This window comes from Micromys minutus, assembly GCF_963924665.1.
Source record: "Micromys minutus genome assembly, chromosome: 1".
In the NCBI taxonomy this organism is placed as follows: Eukaryota; Metazoa; Chordata; class Mammalia; order Rodentia; family Muridae; genus Micromys; species Micromys minutus.
The window spans coordinates 245,286,384-245,305,381 of record NC_137969.1 but is presented as its reverse complement, the minus strand read 5'-3'; the positions used below and the strand labels follow the sequence as shown (position 1 = coordinate 245,305,381).

The 18,998-nt window shown below is 50.6% G+C and overlaps 1 protein-coding gene and 1 long non-coding RNA gene across 4 annotated transcripts in view; one reads left to right on the top strand and one right to left on the bottom strand.

Annotated features, from left to right (window-relative positions):
* The window catches only part of ITPK1 (inositol-tetrakisphosphate 1-kinase), a 125,772-nt gene that overhangs the window by 92,997 nt on the left and 13,777 nt on the right, over positions 1–18,998 (top strand). For both annotated transcript variants that reach the window (XM_080909950.1, XM_080909949.1), the window contains exons 5-7: positions 12,272–12,370; positions 12,804–12,844; positions 16,112–16,277. In XM_080909950.1, the coding sequence (XP_080766076.1) occupies positions 12,272–12,370; positions 12,804–12,844; positions 16,112–16,277 (306 nt within the window). The remainder of the gene's footprint in view (positions 1–12,271; positions 12,371–12,803; positions 12,845–16,111; positions 16,278–18,998) is intronic.
* Positions 2,962–7,936, bottom strand: LOC308436962. 2 transcript variants are annotated; one of them, XR_013975545.1, is made up of 4 exons: positions 7,798–7,936; positions 6,216–6,358; positions 4,259–4,329; positions 2,962–3,159 (listed from the first exon to the last, which is right to left on the bottom strand). It is a non-coding gene; the product is annotated as an uncharacterized lncRNA (long non-coding RNA). The 2 variants fall into 2 exon arrangements; XR_013975546.1 differs by lacking the exon at positions 4,259–4,329.

The following is an 18,998-nucleotide window of genomic DNA, read 5'->3' as shown; positions in this document are numbered from 1 at the left end:
CATTTCTTGAATCATACCAAAAAATGTGAGCTCCTCCTTTGGAAACCTGCCTTTTCCATATGAATGACATTTGGAAGGAACACTGGACCTCTGGCTGGTGTGGGATATGCCCTTTGCCCCTGACCCCAACGCAGCAGCTTAAGAGCACGGGGCTAGGAGGTTTCAATGTGACACACCCGGAGCCTGGCCCAGGACTCATCCATATAACTGCTTCTTGGAGATAGCCACTGTGACATGTCCGTACCCGTTCCTATATTAACCACCACTCCCACCCCCCAGGCAGAGGCACAGGCAACCCTGGGCGTCATCCTAGCTTAGACATGGAAGCTCCCAGAAACATGACATTGCCTGGTGCAGGGCTTGTGGGGGTAGGGAGAAGGCCATAACGACAAACCGTAATTTGCTGTGCATGCGTCTGAAGGCCAGTTCTCACAAGGACAGTCCACTGCGCTTCATGAGGCCAGGGTCCAGAGACACAAGCCCCAAGGTCGAGGCGTGGTTTTGGTGTGCCAGACTGGGTAGTTATTGGTATGGCTCTAGCCGGTTCCCAAATTGGCTGAAGCCAGATGTGAGAGGCATCTAAATGTCATAGGGTAGCATGGGTTTGTGTCCTTGTCCTCAGGGATGGCAGATATAAAGGGTCTTAGGACAAGGGTGAGGGCTTCTTTAGGGCTCTGAAGACTTCAGGGTGAGGTTGGCTTTCCAGCCCTCCTTTTCCTGTAACCTCCCACATGATCTGGGGAGGTGACCAGATGGCCTGTCCTAGACACAGGCCTCCCCAGGGAGGGGTGTGCACTGTGCAAGCAATCTTCCCTGCCTGTGGTTTTAATGGGAAATTAATCATGCTTCATCTTGGAGGCGGTTTAGAAGCAGGATGGAAATTGAGTAATCTTGACACCAGGAGGAAAGAAAAGAATGTTGCTTAGAGTTCTGGACAAGTGGCTCTCTGTACTGGCTGGTTTTGTGTCAACTTGACACAAGCTGGAGTTACCACAGAGAAAGGAGCCTCAGTTGGGGAAATGCCTCCATGAAATCCAGCTGTAAGGTATTTTCTCAACTAGTGATCAAGGCGGGGAGGGCCCAGCCCATTGTGGGTGGTGCCAATCCTGGGCTGGTAGACCTGGGTTCTATAAGAACACAGGCTGAGCAAGCCATGGGAAGCAAGCCAGTAAGTGACATCCCTCCATGGCCTCTGCATCAGCTCCTGCTTCCTGACCTGCTTGAGTTCCAGTCCTGACTTCCTCTGGTGATGAAAAGCAATGTGGAAGTGTAAGCTGAATAAACCCTTTCCTCCCTAACTTGCTTCTTGGTCATGATGTTTGTGCAGGAATAGAAACCCTGACTAAGACACTCTCTAAAGGTGAGATGGGGATTGTAGGTTGGGGTGCAGCTGCCCATCCTAGGAGAGCCACCCACTCAGCCTCACCACCTGAGCCATGTTCCAGGCAGTCACTTGTATGCCTGGCACTGTGGTGGCTCTTCCCAAGATGACTTGTATGAGGAAGGTTTGCCCATTTTAGAAATGAAGACACCTTAGTACATTGAGCTGGGTGACTCAGAGTTTCAGGATGACCAGAGTCAAGTCTGGGACAGGACCTGCCTGGTCTGAGTTACTCCTAACCCCCAAGGGTATCCTGGCCCCCGGCATGCCCACCCACCTCTGTGGCTCTTAGGGATAGTGCTGTGGGAGGCTCTGGTGCTTATGGCTAATGATTCTCAAGGCCTGCCATTATGGGGCCCTGCCAGCTAGCTGTGTTCCCAGGAGTGGGTGCCTTTTATGTGTAGGAGGTGACCGTGACCAGAGAAGGTCTTGACTGTCCGTGCTTATTAGGATGCAATCCTGATCGGTCTTTGCAAGTACAGCAGTAGATTGCTTCAAAAGAGCAGCACTTTGGCCCTGAGGCCAGAGCACGCTGTGGGCAGATCATCTGGGAGCATGGCCTCAGGCTAGCAGTACCACCCCTCAGGCCCAACCTTTGCGGGCCTATAGGCCTGCCTGGGGGTTACTGACCCAGTGGGAGCCCAAGGCTGGTTATGCCCCCTCTGTGTTCTGTGTTAGGTGCTGTGGCTCTGCAGGAGAAGGGAGACAGAATTACAGTGAGACTCTGGAACAGAAAGCAGTTGAAAGATTTTAAACACTAATACTGACAGTCTGACCAGAAAAGAATTCATTTGAAAACTTTGGTTAAGGAAGGTGGAGGCGCTGAAGAATTCAGGGCCACAAAAGAAGCGAGTCACTTGCATGGGGATGAAGGTACAGCCTGGCCTTCGAAATGTTCAGCACCGCAGCAGGGCTCTTGACAAGAGCTACATTTGCTGCTGCGAAACCTACCAAGTTGTCTTGTCAGATCGCGGCACTGCACCCCTCTAATCTGCGTGGTGTCCTGTGGAGCCCCAGCAGAGGACGGGAAAATGTCAGATATGTTGGCTTGTGGGTTTTCTCTGCTGTAGCACTTCTCAGAGGTTCGATGGCTACACTAGTGTGCATGTTCTGTGTGTGGTGGCATGCATCTTACAAATCCTAAGACATGCTGGTACTTCATATTCCAGTCAGTGACAAGTGGATTGTGGCGTGTCCCCTCTTATGACACCCATCTCGATTTCATGGATGGAGAACAGAAAACTGTGCCTTGGAATCAATAAAATATAGATAGCCATTCTTACTCTAGTCTAGTCAGCTGTGGAGTTATATACATCCCTTCTCTCTCTCTCTCTCTCTCTCTCTCTCTCTCTCTCTCTCTCTCTCTCTCTCTCTCACACACACACACACACACACACACACACACACATTCCTACCACTTCATGAAGCTTCTAGGAAGAGACCTGCTTTACCCAATACACTTAAATTCCAGGCTGACATAAATGGTTTTTTAATCCGTTTATTTATTTTAAGTGTGTAGGTATTTGGCCTACATGTAAGTCTGTGTACTACATGTATGCAGTACCCATGGAAGTCAGCAGAGAGCTGGAACTGGAGTTACAGATGGTTGGGAACTGTGGGTGCTGGGAATCAAACCGAGTCCTCTAGAAGAGCTCCCAGTGCTATTAACCTCTGAGTCATCTCTCCAGCCTTATCTGACTCAAGTCTTCAAAATCAGCTACTAATCTTCCTTCTGGAGCCTTCTCATTCTTTAAGGGATGTGTGAAATTTGCATACACCTTTAAAAATAAGAAGTTGGGTTATACTCAAGTATACAGCTACAACTGAACCCCCTTCACCTCTGTCACCCTGTGTCTGAGTCAGGGACAAAAGCAAGGGAGAGTGGCCCTGCCTTTTTTGGTAACCATATCATATTCAGTGTTTGAACCAGTAGTCAGTTATCTTTATTATTATTATCATCATCATCATCATCATCATCATCATCATCATTATTATTATTATTATTATTATTATTTGGGTACATAGTGTTCAGTTTTATTTGGATTTGGGGGTTGTTGCTGCTGCTGTAGTTGTTTAAACTGTTTACCCAGAGGTGGGAGGTCTTGCTTGAAGATTGTAAGCATGCTCACATTAGCAGATCTTGCTGTGTTACCCTTGCACAGCTTGTGTCCAATCACAGCAGTCCAATCACAGTCACGATGAGAAGACTGCCAACTCATCTTAGCACCGTGACTAGACAGGTCCTGCATCTCTTACTGTGCTTCCCGACCAATTATATTTCTGCTCAGATGAATCCTCCACAGGGCTTACCCTTCTCTTGGGTTGAGAAAAAAGATGTTATTCTTTTTCTTACCGCCTATTTAGAATCCCCTTGCAATATTTAAAAACGGTTCCTCCGGTGCGCGCATCGCCTTGTGCAGGGGCCAAGCTAGCATCTCTGCTTCCTGGACGCACCCTTCGGAGAGAGCACTCCAAGGCTTATGTTTTATGAGTCTTGGAAACACAGGGGCTGCGGCAGTTTGGGAGTTGAACCTGAGAGTCGGGGAGCCCCGCTAGGGTCTGCAGGGGCTGTAAATCAGTGGGGACAGCTGCCGCTGGGCTAATCCACATTTACAGCAGCTGGTTGGGGTTCAGGAATGTCTGGCCCTGTCCCAGCCTGTGTCTGGCTCCTTCTCTCCTGGGCTCTGAACATTCCGGGTGGGAATATGTGCTTGGCTCCAGGAAACAGAGACAGGTCACCAGCCTGGCCTGGAGGAAAACCTCTCATGAGACTGACTCCGGTGTGCTTCCTGTGGCCATGTCGGCCCCACACCTGGATATCTATTTCCTCTAACCCTGTCCCCTTCATTGCAGTAGCATCTTCCCACAATACCTTACCTGTAGCCAGGGGCCAAGTTAGGATGTAGCCGTTTGTAGGGAGGGTGATAGGACCTGAGGCCTCTGAATCCCTAGGGAGCAGAACACCAGCTGTGGCCACTGTGGAATGATCCCTTCATCCCCTACTGGCTCCAAGTGACCCTAGCCAGTTACACACTTAGGACTTACAGCAACTGCATGTATAGTAAATAGCTCTGGAGATAGCATTTGGCACCTCAGCTCTATTTTTTTTTTTTTTTTTTTAAAACATTCAGGCAGAGTCTGTTGAGCTTGTAATCCCTCAGCCTCAGCAGTAGCTAGGATTGTAGGCTTGTGCTACCAGGCTCAGCTCCAAACGCCTCTCATAAGGACACCAGCTCTTTTGGATCAGAGCCAAGCCCAATGGCCTCATTTTACCTGGGTACCTCATTAGAGAGACCCTTTCTTTTACAGCCCCGAGCTGAGAGGATCAAGGCTTCCGCATGAACTTCAGCAACTGGGCATAGCCTGTTGGTGTGAGCTACTTCAGTGTCGGGAGGGTTTGAGAAGCGAGCTGGGGTCTCCAGCAGTGGCGGTGCTGAGACGTGTTAGATGCCAGGGAGCCGCAGGTTTGGGCTAGAACACTGTGTGGAGAGAAGACAGTTATGGGTGCCAGGCTCAGGGAGCAATTTCCTGATTGTGAGTTCCAGGAACACCTAGAGGTAGGTGGGATATAGTCCCAGTGCTGGGACCACCGTGGTTGCCTTGTCTGATGTCCTAGGAGAACAGGCCTAGATGATACCTTTCGGGTAAACTGAGGCTGGGGCCTCCAGATGCCCTCTAGAAGGTGCTGTCACATTGGAACTGGGTTAGCTTGCCTTGAGTTTGTCCAGATGTCCTGTCCCATCTTACAGATGAGGGAGACCAGATAAGAGACAAGTGTTGTGACCTGGCTAGAGGCACAGGTGGTGGTGACAGGGCTGGCTCTGGGGCCTCAGACAATTCTTGTCACCACTGTCACATTTTACTTTTGGGCTTCTTCTCCACACTCTCCTGGCCCTAAGCTACAAAGATGTCAGTGCTGCGCTTGCGTCCTGTCCCTGCACTGTGGTGTACGGTCAGCATTTGCCATCTCCAACATGGCTCACTCCTGCCGCTGACCTGCAGCAGCCTGGGCCAACAGTGACAGAACAGCCAGGGCTGGAGAGGTGGCTCAGTGTTCTCCATAGGCACGAGGACCCAAATTCTGACGCTGGCCAGTCAGTCTGATTGAACTGGTGAGTTTCAGGTTCAAAGGGAGACCCTGTCTCAAACAATAAAGTGGGAAGTGATTGGGGAAGGCACAATGACTGCCCCCTCCCCCAGCACCATGTGCATGTATGAGAGTATGCGTGCACATGTACACACACATATCTACACACACAACACACGAGAATGACACCACAACCAGTTTCTGGTATGTTCTTAAATCGGGACTTGAACCAGGGCACCTCTCCAGCTCCCTCTGAGGCAACAGGCCCTCCAAACCAGGCAGTTGAATAGGCTCCATACCTTTAAGAGTTTTTTCCTTACCAAACAGAAAGGGTTTAAAGCAAAGATGGCAAGAGGTGAATCTGTATCTCTTTCGTAATTTAAACTCTTTCATAATTTAAATGCATTCTCTCCGTGCTGGGGAGAGGAGTGGGTGCTGTTTTTATCTTGACCCCATTGTGGGGAAACTGAGGTACAGAAAAGTAAAGTTTCAAATGAGCAGATAATGGGGGGTGGAACTGGGATGCAGGCCTGGGAGACCTGGGTCCTCCTTCGACCCGTTGGAGCCTAGCCAGGTTGGTCAGGGGGTTCTGGGGGCAAGTACAACGTAAGGTTCTCTCTCATGTGAGCAGAAAGGGGGGCCCAGCAAGGCCATCCATTCAAGAGTGACTTGAGTGACAAGCAACAGTTCCCCAGGCCAGGAAGGGGGCCCTAGGGTCCATGGACGCACACACAGAGGACCTCATACCTGGTTCTGTGTGAATGCTTGGTCTCAGAGGATTCAGTGAGAACCTTGCTCCCGTGTCTCACGCTCCTGGGCCAGCAACACCGTGGACTCCTCCCTCATCTCGCCTTTTGAATGAAACCATTTCCTGCCATACTTCAGGGACCCTAGGAGAACAAGATGGCAAAGCTGCACCCAGTTCTTTCGGGCCCTGGCTGTGAGACTCCACTTTTCCTGTGGACTTCTCTCTCCAAGCAGGGGAGGCAGGAGTGTGCCGTTGTTCATCTGTGTGCTCGCCAGCCTACTTGGGTGCAGCTGCAGACATGGCCTATTGTGCTGAACTCTGTGAAACCCAAGCTCTGGGGAGTCTGGGGAGTTATCCAACTGAGCCTGCAGAGTTTGTATAGACCAGAACCTACATGGTCACCAGGCCTGGTCACATGTGGCTTCCTGTGGGGCCCTCCCTGGTCTAGCCTATATTTTTATTCTATCCTATAAAATTATTTATTCTGTAATTAGAAGATAATTATTATTATAATTATTCTATAATTAGAAGAGACAGCCTGAACATGGAGTTCTAGCCCGGGCTGCCGCACCTTGGCAGCCCCTCTCTCCTGGGAGTAGGCTGGGAGTTCCAGTGACTGGAATAGGAACTGCTGGCTCTCTCCTGGCCTGACCTCCCGCCTGGGAACCTGGAGGAAGATGAGGACAGGCCCAGACTCTGCCTGCTACCCCAGCGTGGTGAGATTTGTAACTTCCATGCCACAGAGCGCATTTCCTCTTCCTCTAGCTGTGCTGCAGCTCCTGAACATGGACAGGGCTGGCTTATTGTCACTCTCCAGACTACTGAGCAGGACCCAAGCTCCAGAAGGCTACCTGACCAGTCCCAACCCAAGTCCAGGACTTTGCTTATAGTGGCCCATCATGCCTAAGGTCCTTTCCTAACCTCACCCTGAGTCAGGCCTGACGAAGGTTCATAGAGAGGGATGGATTCCTCACTACTCTCATCCTGTCCTTTCATGGCGGTACTCCCTGGGGGGGGGGGGGTTAGGAAAAAACGAGATCGTTCATTGTTGGTGCTGCAGTGTTGTACTTCCATCCTCTGAGGACACAGTGTGGAAGAGCCAAAGAAATGACCATTTCTGTGGACCCCCCCCCCCCCAACCTCACTCCTGGGAACTCAGCCTATACAAGCAAGAGCTGCGTGTAGGGGAAATGTCCTCGAAGCTGGATATGTTGGGGATTGCCCTCACGTGTTGGGGAGAAATTTCAGAAGTCAAGCAGGCGGGGGTGCAAGGTCATAAGTAATGGAGTGGGTAGCCGTGTCCTGTTAAGGCAGAGAAGAAAAGGAGAAATTCATTTATTTAAAACATAAGCACTGAAGATGAGAACAGAAATATACCGAGAAAAGCTAGTGAGAGCTGGACATGGACCAGTGAGTGACCATGGCTCAGAACATGTCTGCTCCTCCGTGTGTCTCCTGGCTGGGCCCTGGCTGCGTACTAGCCTCCGAACAGCCCAGCTTAGCTCATTCAGTTACTTCCCAAAGGTTCTAGCTGGTGAGCCGTTCAGCTCCTGCTCTGTGCCTTCCCCACTCTGCAGTTACCTGCAAAGTGCACAGGACACTGCGTGCGGCCTGGATGTCAGCAGTCATTCCTTTGTGAGATCCCAGCCTCAGGCTGTCTGTTGTGAAGTAGAAGAGTAGGAAGCTGGGAGGCTCGAAGTTTCTCAGGGGCTGATGTTTCAGCCCTCAGAGGAAGACAACCCACCACCTGACCAAAAAAAGCCTCTTAACCACCTCCCTTCCAAAAATAAGATGACAGATAAATCAACAACAGTACCCTTCCTCCGAGAGCCAGAAATAACCTCTCCGGCTCCCAGCCCAGGCTTACCCAAAATTCCTTTATCCTGTCCCTACTGCTGAGGCCACTCTGCTCTTCCCATGGCTAAGCTACAAGAGCCTCCCTTCCACAGGCAGCTCTGGGAATCGAGGTCCTGGCCAGCCGGAATCCTGCCCTGATGCTGCAGAGCCTCAGCGCTTCCTCCATCTTTCTCAGCAAGGTGGTTCTATGTTCACCTGCTGGACTGATCACAGCTGGTTCTCTCAATGCTGGTCACGTCACACGCACACCCCAGCTCCAGGGACACCCCAGCACTAGCCTCGGGTACTTTGTTTCCTTCCAGGCCTTCAGCGTGTCTGACCTTTGTTTCTGGCACTGCTGTTTCATCTGCTGCTGTATCCCAGGCTCTCAAATGGAGTAAAGGCTCTCCTTTTGCTGGTGGTGGGTGAACCCAAAATGCAAATAGTGGTGGTTTCTAGTCTGCTGTGATTTCACATGTATACTGGAATGACTCTGGCAACAGGAGCCAGGGCAGAGTACTGAGGTCCCCTGCCAAGGTTGAGCATAGGACAGACAGCCAGAGAGAGGTCTGTAGTTCAAAGTATGAGTTGTTGTTGTCTTAGGGTTTTACTGCTGTGAACAGACACCATGACCAAGGCAAGTCTTTTTTTTTTTTTTTAAAGAAAGATTTATTTTTTTATATATAAGTACACATTATTCAGACACACTAGAAGAAGGCATCAGACCTCATTACAGATGGTTGTGAGCCACCATGTGGTTGCTGGGATTTGAACTCGGGACCTTTGGAAGAGCAGTCTGTGCTCTTAACCTCTGAGCTATCTCCCTAGCCCAAGGCAAGTCTTTTAAAAGACAATATTTAATTGGGGCTGGCTTACAGGTTCAGAGGTTCAGTCCATCATCATCAAGGCAGGAACATGGCAACATCTAGGCAGGCATAGTGTAAAAGGGGCTGAGAGTGAAGGCAAACAGAAGACTTAACTTCCAGGCAGCTAGGGTTAGGGTCTTAAGGCTTCTGCCCACAGAGACACACCTACTCCAGTAAGGCCACACCTTCTAATATTGCCACTTCCTGGGCCAAGCATATACAAACCATCATAGTAGCCATCTTGAAATTAGTATAAATCAACCAGAGCATCAGTAGGCTGCTGCGTCCCTCCTTCTTGGCCCCTCTTACTCTCTAGACCCTCTTACATACTAGAGAGTTGGAAGGCAGAGGGTCTGGTCTATCCACTGCTGGGTGTTGCCTGTTCTCTGAAGTGTCTTGTCTGTATAATTTGTCTGGATTCCTGACACCTCTGAGAAGACATGAGCTCTCATCCATTTCTGCTCTCACCTCAGGTTCAATGGGCAGGGGGCTGGGGGCAGGGGGTCTGCAACTTGCTCATTGATATTTTTATCATGAAGACTGTTGGGTTTTATCAAATCCTTTTTTAAAGCTCTCTTTTTTTTTTTTTTAAATGTAGGTGAACATTTGCCTGCATGCATGTCTTTGTACTGCATGCATGCCTGGTGCCTATGGAGGTCAGAAGAGGCATTAATTAGGTCCTCTGGAACTGGAGTTGCAGTGGTTGTGAGCTACTGTGTACATACTGGGGACTGAGCCCTGGCCCTCCTCAAGGGCAGTCCGTGCCCTTTCCCAGACCATCTCTCTAGCACCTCAAATGCTATAAACATTTGGTGGGATGATGGTGTGGTTTTCACCTTCTTCTGTCTCCTCTAGCCACTCACCCCCGACCCACGGAAGACACATTCTAATACCCCGGGAGATGGTTGAAACCCCAGACAGTACTAGGTGCTGTGTTTACTATGGCTTTCCCCAGTCACACATTCTTAACATGTGGGACTGGGGATATGGCTTAGCAGCAGAGTACTGAGCCTTTGTGAGTCCCCAGGTTCGATCCTCATTACCACAAAAAATTTGATTTATAAATTACGTATAGTGATGGATAAATCATAATTATGTAATATTAGAACCATTGTGACAACGGACTACAATCTAACAGCCATCTCTCCTTTTCAAATATTGCGTGGGCATGGGTGTGTGTGTGTGTGTAGGGGGCATGCACACATGCCACAACACATGTGGAGGTCAGAAGACAGCTTGTGAGAATCAGGCTTGCTGGCAAGACTCCTTACTCACTGAGTCACTTCAAGCACTTACCCTCCCACCCACCCCTCCAGTCTTTCGTGTTGACCGGCCTGATCTCATGCAGGCCTTGTTCAGGCACCTACAGCTGCGTGTAGTCCATGAGGTCAGAGCTCTGTCATGTCCAGGAGACAGTGTTTAGCACCGTCCTCCCAGCTTCTGGTTTTGTTCAGTGGTCTTGGTGGAGGGGTGACATCAATGTCCCATCTGTAGCTGAGCACTCCACTGACACTTACCCTCTGTACTTTGCCCAGTTGTGAGTGTCTGAGTCAGCCACCCTCCTCCAGGATACTGCTGTCAGGGCAGTTGTGGTCAGAAGCACAGAGTCCTGAGTCAAGCTGCCTGGTGGGACCCCACAACTGCACTGCTCACCCACTCCATGCAGAGTGTCACCTCTCTTGCTGTTTCCCCTGTTTGTAAATTGGGTGACGGGAAAAGGTTGGTGCTTCCTGGGGGCCAGTGTAAGGGTGAGTGGCTGCGTACCACAGGTTGAGGGCAAAAGCACACAGCAATTGCAGTGTTCTGCAGATTCTGGCTTCCAGCCCCCTCCTAGGCTCCCCAAGGAACTGCAACCCCAAACTATTGTGCCTACTTGGAGTTTGGACCTGGCCTATGAAGAGAGAGCCGAGAAGGAAGATTAATCAAGCTCTATTAATATGTTGTGTTGTGTTTGTAGTTTTCCATGAGGAGGGTGAGGCTGGATCTTGATTTAATGTGCTTGTGAGACAAGAGCTCTTGCTGGCTTACTCTGGGCTTGGTTTCTAAGTCTGAGGGTAGCAGGCTGCCCCCACCCCCACTAACACTCCGGGTGTCTGTGCCCAGTTCAGAGAGGTCTTACCTCCTAGGAGATCACGGTCATTCGACGATGGGGACCATGACAAGAAGCAATAATCAATAATCATTAGGGATTGAAATATATTTGCTTTTCCACCAATAATCTACTTTGTCCCAACCTTGTTTAGCAGCAGAAGTCTCAGGAAGTATTTGTAGAGCAAGTCTGCTTCTGTGGCTTTGTCCCATACCCAACAGTGTTAGAACCCATGGGGGTTGCGGGGGTGGGGGGAATAAGATGGCTCAGCAGGAAAAGGTGCCTGCAGCCAAGCCTGAAGACTCAGGTTCAATCCCCAGAGCCCACACAGTGGAAGGACAGAACCAGTTCTGGCAAGTTGCCTTCTGACCTGCACACATGCACTGTGGCATATGCATGCCCCATGCCAAGTACACAAATAAAGTTATTATGTTTTATTTTATGTTTTAGTTTTTCATGACATGGTTTCTTAGGGTAGCTAGCCCTGGCTGTCCTAGAACTCACTTTGTTGACCAGGCTGGCTTCAGACTCAGATCTGCCTGCCTCTGCCTCCCAAGTGCTGGGTCTAAAGGTGTGCACCGTCACACTCAGCTATAAAGTACTTTTAAAAGGAAAGAAAGAATCCACCGGCGAGCACCAGAGTCGTACCTTCTGAAACCAGTGGATGTAGCAGGCCTGTGGGGAGGGAGGGTTGAGGTGGGAGCTGGATGCCTCTGTGAGGGATTAGAGGGTGACTTTGCAGACTATTGGGGACGTGTGGGGTGCCATGGCATGGTGCAACCTGTGCTCAGATCCAACCACATGACGTTGTCAGTGATTGTCATAAAACCAAGATACAGATTGGGAGCAGGAAGGGGTGGGAAGTACAGAGTCAAGGGGGTGACGGCAGTGCTTTGGGTTAATTTCCAGTGTATAGAGCTGCATCCTATTAGATAGCTCACCATGTGTAAACATAGACTCAAAGACTAAGAATCTGGTAATTACAGCCATAAAACTGTAGGGGTTTTCAGTGCACCTCACATTTTCCAGTTAGCGTATGAGAATTTTACGCTGACAGAGGGGGCTGGAGAGAGGGTTCAGCCGTTAAAGGCTAGGAATTTTATATTAACAACCGAAACAGCAGGAATTTTATATTGACGGAAACAGCCATGGAAAATGTGAACACCGGTGCCGGGCTTATTGTACGCACGTACACACAGGGCTGGGGGGGTAGGTGTAGAGGGGGGCTCTGGCCAGTGTGCTGACCCAACTTCCTCTGCCCTAGATGACAGGATCTGCTCGCCGCCCTTCATGGAGCTCACGAGCCTGTGTGGGGATGACACCATGAGGCTGCTGGAGCAGAACGGCCTGGCCTTCCCCTTCAGTACGTACACTGTGGGCTTCAGGGTGGACATGACTACTGTGGGGGTAGCTAGTCCTTGCGGGACCCTGAATGCCAAGAAGAGTATACAGCCCTGGGTCCCACCTCCACCCATACCCTGAGAGAGTCCTTGCAGGGTGGGCTGAAGGAACTCTTCCTACCTGGCCTGGAGGTGTCTGTCTGTGTCACTCTGAGGACAGACAGTACTCGACACTAGCAACTGTCTTCTCTTTAGCTCCCAACAGCCCTTTGTGCCTTTTTGAGAGTTCCTCACAACCCCGAAAGCCCCTGGTCTCAACTCAATATCAGTATCCAAGCAAGGCTGGGTCCGCTTGATACTTAGATTGGGGGGGTTCCTGTCCAGAGAGTCCCCCTTGTCTGGCCTTGTGTTTACCAGGCCCACTAACCCCTCTCTGCTTCTCTCTCTCCCGCACAGTTTGCAAAACCAGAGTGGCTCATGGCACCAACTCTCATGAGGTGAGTGAAAGACTCTGCTATCCACGCATCATCCCTGTGTTTGCCCATGGCTCTCCCTGGGCCCCTGCTAAGTTCTGTTGTTGCTAGAGCCACACCTGCTACCTGTCCCCACTCTGAGTAGCAACACCTTGGGGTGCAGCTCAGCAGAAGAACTGCCAAGACTTGGAGCCTTGCTTGGTCTGCAAAGGTTGCTGTGCAGGCTGCTGGTAAGAGCACACTGTGGGCCACCTTCTTGGTGCATCTGGCTTTGCGTGTCTGAGAGGAGATAGTCCACTCTCACAAGGGCTCTCAAGAGAGACCCACCCTGGAGACCTCATCTTAGCCTTACACTTACAGATGCCATCCCACTGGGGTAAGAGCCTCTGTGTGTGTTTGGTAGACACTTAGGTAGTTTGTAACAGAACCAACAGAAATTACACCAGACGTGCGTGACCTGTCCTTGGTTTTCTGGCTTCTGGTCCATCAGTGATAGGTGGTAGCTGAATTCCCAAAGAGGCTTTTGAGAGGAATGCCTCGGCCCTGCTGCTTCAGAGGAGATGAGGATAGAGCCCACACCTCCAGTGTGCTGAGACCCTTCCTTCTGCACGGGTGCCCCCTGAACCTTAGTGTCAAGGAGTCTTGCCCCAGTGCCAGTACAGAGTGTCTGGAGAGACAATGCTTTGGAGACGTGGGGACAGTAAGCATGTAAGAACTTAGTGGTTATGCAGAGGACTCTCGGATCCCTCTAGTGTTCTTAGCAAGGCCCCACATTCTCAAGGATGAGCTAACTAGCCCTGTGGGGAAAGCCTGCCTGGATAACCCTCCTGCCAGAAGTGCTCCCTCAGAGAAGACTAAAAATGGAAGCCCAGACACCATGACTTTTTCCAGATCTAGGTCATTCTCATCTCCTGGCAGATGTTTATGGGGAAATGTCTATAAACAGTGTGAGAACACCAGGGGACAGGCAGTGCCAGGAGGTGGCCCTGCCATGGGAAGTCATCAGCTGCAAGGACAGCTGTCTGCTAATGTCAAGAGCCATGTGGGGGAATTCTGGCTGCTTGGGTTCCCAGCTGCAGCAACAGCCAGAGGTGGTTTCATGAGTAAGCCAGGCAGGAAGCAGACAGGCTCTAGAGCCGCCACAGCACTGTCCCTGTCACCACTGAGTAGCTCCTCAGTGGCATAGGGGAACCCATCCTTGGTATAGCACACAGCCAACACTGTTGTCAGTACCGTACACATCCAGTTACTATGTTTCTCTGAGCATCTGCCTTGATTTTATAATCGGGAGTTTGAGAGCTATAGCATGAGGGAATTTCTGTGTAGCTTGCCACAGAGCCCAGCTCATGGTGACAGTTGATTCACTATTGTAGGAACAGCTGCTTCAAGGGTGGGATTTAGGAATTCAGATTGGGGCACTGTTGAGTCACTGACAGTCAATCCCTAGGCAAGGTCATCACCTCCCGCCCAGGGTAGGCCATCTTGCTCCCAGGTATGTGCAGTCAGACGCGCGCGCACACACCCACACACACACACACACAAACACACCCTATCATCTGTTGCTATCCCAGCACCAGGTGCTCTCCCAGTCCATAGCCAGCAGTGTGGGCCCCATCCTAGGGTACATGAAGACACATTGCATACAGTGGTCAGGAGGAGGGAGGCAGGAAGTTTGTCACTTCAGAGAATATCTCCTGTGGAATGGGCAGGGTGGGGGACCAGTGACATCAAGTGCAGCAAGGGTGGAAATGAAGGGGGGCTTCTCACGGGGTCTCCATGTTTATCCCAGCCTGGTGATCTTTGCCTCTGCCTCCCCCAGCTTTATCATCAGCCCTCACTGATCTGTTTACGTCTGTGAACCTGGAACCCAGTGTACACACACACGAGGTCCACAGGGCAGTCTTCCCTCCCTCCCTCCCCACTCACAGAAGCTACATAACCCACAACTTATCAAAGCCCCACCTACCTACATTTGCCAGTAGACAGTGCTTATAGCAGGAGGAGTGAGGCTTCACTGCTCTGTGCTGAGTGGTGTGTCCTAGAACCAAGGACTTGAGTCTGTCAGGTCTACAGCATCTGTGTTCTCAGCTGCTTCCCACACTGTTGCCTCGTTCTTGTAAGAAGGTTGAGAGACATCTCTTAACACCTCACTCCCATCCCAGCACACACTGGGGTGTCCACATGGCTTGGATGTTGGCTTCTGTCCTGCCCAGCTGGGCTTCAGGCACACGGTGGTTCTATGGCGGCTGACATGAGGCTGACGATTGGTCAGGTGACCATCTTTCCAGGCCCCTTAATTCTGCTTAGTGTACCCAGAATGTGCCTGGGTTCTCTCCTGGCTATGTAATGGGTGACCTAGCTCAAACCACTTCTTCAGATAAGCTGGGGTGCCCCCACCCCACCCCAAATTGTCCTCAGGGCAGGTCATGCCAGACTCTGTCCCAGCTTGCGATGGAGTAGAAGAGATTATAGCTGTCTTCCCTGCCACACTCAGCCTCCATCAGAGCCTCCTTTAGCATATTTGTCCCTAAAGGAGTTTGAGGCTAGGACAAAGTTGTATGCCAGTTGCTAAGTGTCATGTGACTGTGTGAAGGGACTTGTAGAGGTGCCAGGCAGACCCAATTCCAACCCAGCCTCGCACTGTCCTGCAGATGGCTCACAGAAGCATGCGGGGCCTCAGTTTCTTAACTGTAAAGGTGTGGCAGGGTGCCCATCTCAGGCACTGTAAAAATGGCACCTGGGTACCTCGTGCTGGTAGTGACAGTATAACAATAAGTGACTCTGACCAAATTCCTCCACGTTATAGCCGGGAGCGTCTGCTTCCTGTCTTCTCCCTTTTGGGTCTCTATGGAAGAGCCTCCAGGTGTTATAAGCAACAAGTAGCACCCAGTCTAGGGAGCCCCGTTCCCCAGAATTACAGTGACAGATGTTCTCAGGAGCTCCGGAGTTCACAGTCTGCAGACCCGGTGGGTTCAAGGTTCCCCAACTCGAGCAGTAAAAGCTACTAAGTTCACGTGTGTTCCTGCACACTGCCCCGCTTGCTCTGCCTTGAAACACTTTGGGAGTCCTCAATGAGTGACTCATTGTCCCTGAGGGTCTTAGAGGGGACCCTCTAGAGAGTAGCCACAGACCCCATGGAGAAGCCCTTCACATGAGGATGCTCACCTCCATCCATCTTGCCACAGGGCCAGGGAGAGGACATGGTGGAGTTGCCCAGGAAGGTGACAAGGCAGTGTATTGGAACCGGAAGTTGGTAGACTTTGACGCCGCCTTTGGTCTTTGTTTCCTCAGATGGCCATTGTGTTTAACCAAGAGGGCCTGAGTGCCATCCAACCTCCCTGTGTGGTCCAGAACTTCATCAACCACAATGCTGTACTGTACAAAGTGTTTGTGGTGGGCGAGTCCTATACAGTGGTCCAGAGACCCTCACTCAAGAACTTCTCTGCGGGCACATCAGGTAATCCACTGCCTCTCACATTGTCCATGCCAAACCCTGGGGCAAAGCTGAGACAGATAACCAGTGTCTGTCTCCTGGTGTTCCTTGTTATTTCTGGGTTAGGGAGAGATGACCTGAATTGAAAGATTTTTATACTATGCAGTATATAGATTTAAAAAGGGGTCCTGAAGAGCCATCCAGAGACCCTGTGCCATAGGCACTGTGGGGCTTCATCCCTCAGAGCCGCTGCCAACTCCAGGAAATTTCTAGAAGCTTCCTATCTCCAGGAAGATCCCTTGGCCCACCCAGAGATGGTACCCAGGAGGAGTACATCAGAGTGGGTGTGCCAGCCCGGTGTGGAAGTGAGGGAGGGAGATGAATGCTGACCACATCGGATGCCACCCTTGCCTAGCGTAAAGGGGGACACGTGTCCCCCGTCCAGTCTGAATCCCTTGCAGCTTTGGCAGCTGTCAAGGTGAGTCAGAGCTTCCATAGCAGGCAGTGTGGGCACAAAGATCCCTGTGGAGGACCTCAGGCAAGTCCCAGTGGGCATAATCACCCCTGCCATGCCACAGTGAACTCCCCCTGAACTACTGGGTGGGGCCCTGATGTCCCTTGGATGTCACATGGTAGAGATGTTTGCATGACTCATTGTCCCCGAGGGTCTTGGAGAAGGCCCTCTAGAGAGATCAGCCTTGGACTCCACGGAAGACACCCACCTCCCATACTCAGTCCTCCATCCATGCTGGACACCAGCCATTTGGGGCCAGTTAAAGATATGCTGACACTGGAGCTGCTCAAAAGAATGTTCTAGCAGCCCTGAAGGACCCTTGTAGACAAGTTCCAGAAGTTTGTAGGTCACGGCAATGCCTTTAGAAACAGCCTAGCTCAGTCTCCCTGCGGGTTTCTTGGATGCTAGATTCCCCGGTGAGGATTGTTTCTGCCTGAGAGGAAAAAGCTATCCTAAGCATCAGCCATCTCCAGCTGAGCAAGCGGCTGCCTTCCTTGAGGCCCCAGAAGGCTTTGTTGCCAAGGCTTCCTGCCGTCATCCCGTTGGGCTTGTCACAGCTTCTCCAGGTGTCCACTCTGATCTTCCCTTGCCAAGACCAGGTGGTTTAGGACAGTGTCATCCTGACACAGGTACCAACACTTGCCCACTGAGACCATGCAGTGAGGGCAGTGTTAGACAGCGGTGTCACATGTACAACCAAGAGATATTCCTGCAGACTGTGGGACACAGGACATTAAGGGTTTTACAAAAACGTTTATTTACCCAATTTTAAAAATACACCCACTGAACTTATGAAAAGTGTATTCTGTTAAGTTAGGTGGAGGTGCCTAGCAGTAAAATATTGCTTAGAAGAGAATATTGCAGGAAAGGGGTCCATGTTTCACACACACACACACACACACACACACACACACACACACACAGGGGTCCAGGTTATACACACACTCAGAGAGAGAGAGAGAGAGAGAGAGTCATGTCTTGCTTATAACATGCCCTTTCCTTTCTTACCCAGATCATTTCATCTCTAAATAAAATGTGGCGTCTGATCTCCTTTCTTGCTCCCACAAAAGTGTGTTTGTTCACCGCTTCCTCTTTCTTCCTGGCTGCAAAGCACTAGGCCAGTTTCCTCCTTGGCGCTGGGAGCTGGGATTGGTAAAGGCAACGTGTCTTCTCTTGTGACTGTTTCTCGGCCACAAAGCACCCTGAGGCATAAAATTCAGAGGTGGGCTGGGGATCCGAGTTGACTTTGAGTGGGCCTGTCTGATCCGGACATGGCACGGTTCCAGCCTCGGCCTGCACATTCTTAGCCTAACCAAGAAGACCTCGGGCTTCAACAGCCCTTTCTCCTGACTAGTCAGAAAGGGGGCTTTGAAGATTCTTTCCAGAGCCCACTCCACCTTGCAGCCCCTACCACTCAGTGTGGCAGGGCCCTCAGCTTCCCACGTGCAGATTAGATTAGGTCTTTCCCTTTCCCTCCATTGCTACCGTTTTTCTCTCATTCTCACTTGCATTTCTGCACGTGTCAAGGTCCAAAGTCAAATGTGCGACTTAGATAGCCATGATACCTTATAAGTACCTGGTCTGGAACCCAAGGAGTTCACTAAGAGAGGCAGCGTTGGTTTATGCTGGGCACAAGGGAATGTGATTATGTTCTCTGCCTTTGGTTCACACTCTAGGTCAGTGGTTCTCAACCTGGGGGATTGTATATCAGATATCTTGCATATTGGATATTTAAATTATGATTCATAACAGTAGTAAAGTTACAGTTATGGAGTAGCAACGGAAATAGTTGTATGGTTGAGGTCATCACAACATGAAGAATTAGATTAAATGTCTGCAACATTAGAAGGTTGAGAGCCACAGTTCTAGATGGCTCTCAGCGTCTTCGTCCTGTTTCTTCTTCATCCTGTACCTTGACCCTAAAGCCACATTGCCTTGGGCTCCTAGCTTTGTGTAAGGGCTCTACACAAAGTCCCCTCTCCCTCCAGGACCTAAAGGCACATAGAAGAATGGTGCCTCTTATTTATTTGAAAAGATAAAAGCATCTGTAGGGTTTTCCCAGTTCTTTGATGCTATCATGGTATGCAAATGAGTGGGTGGGGCCATGCTCTGTGCTCTCCAAGAAGACTGCAGATGCAGGTAACCTGGCTTACAGTCTGTAGTTTACTGAGCTGACTCCAGGACGCCTTAAGCCATATGATGCTGCTTTTATTCTACATGCCATAGACTCA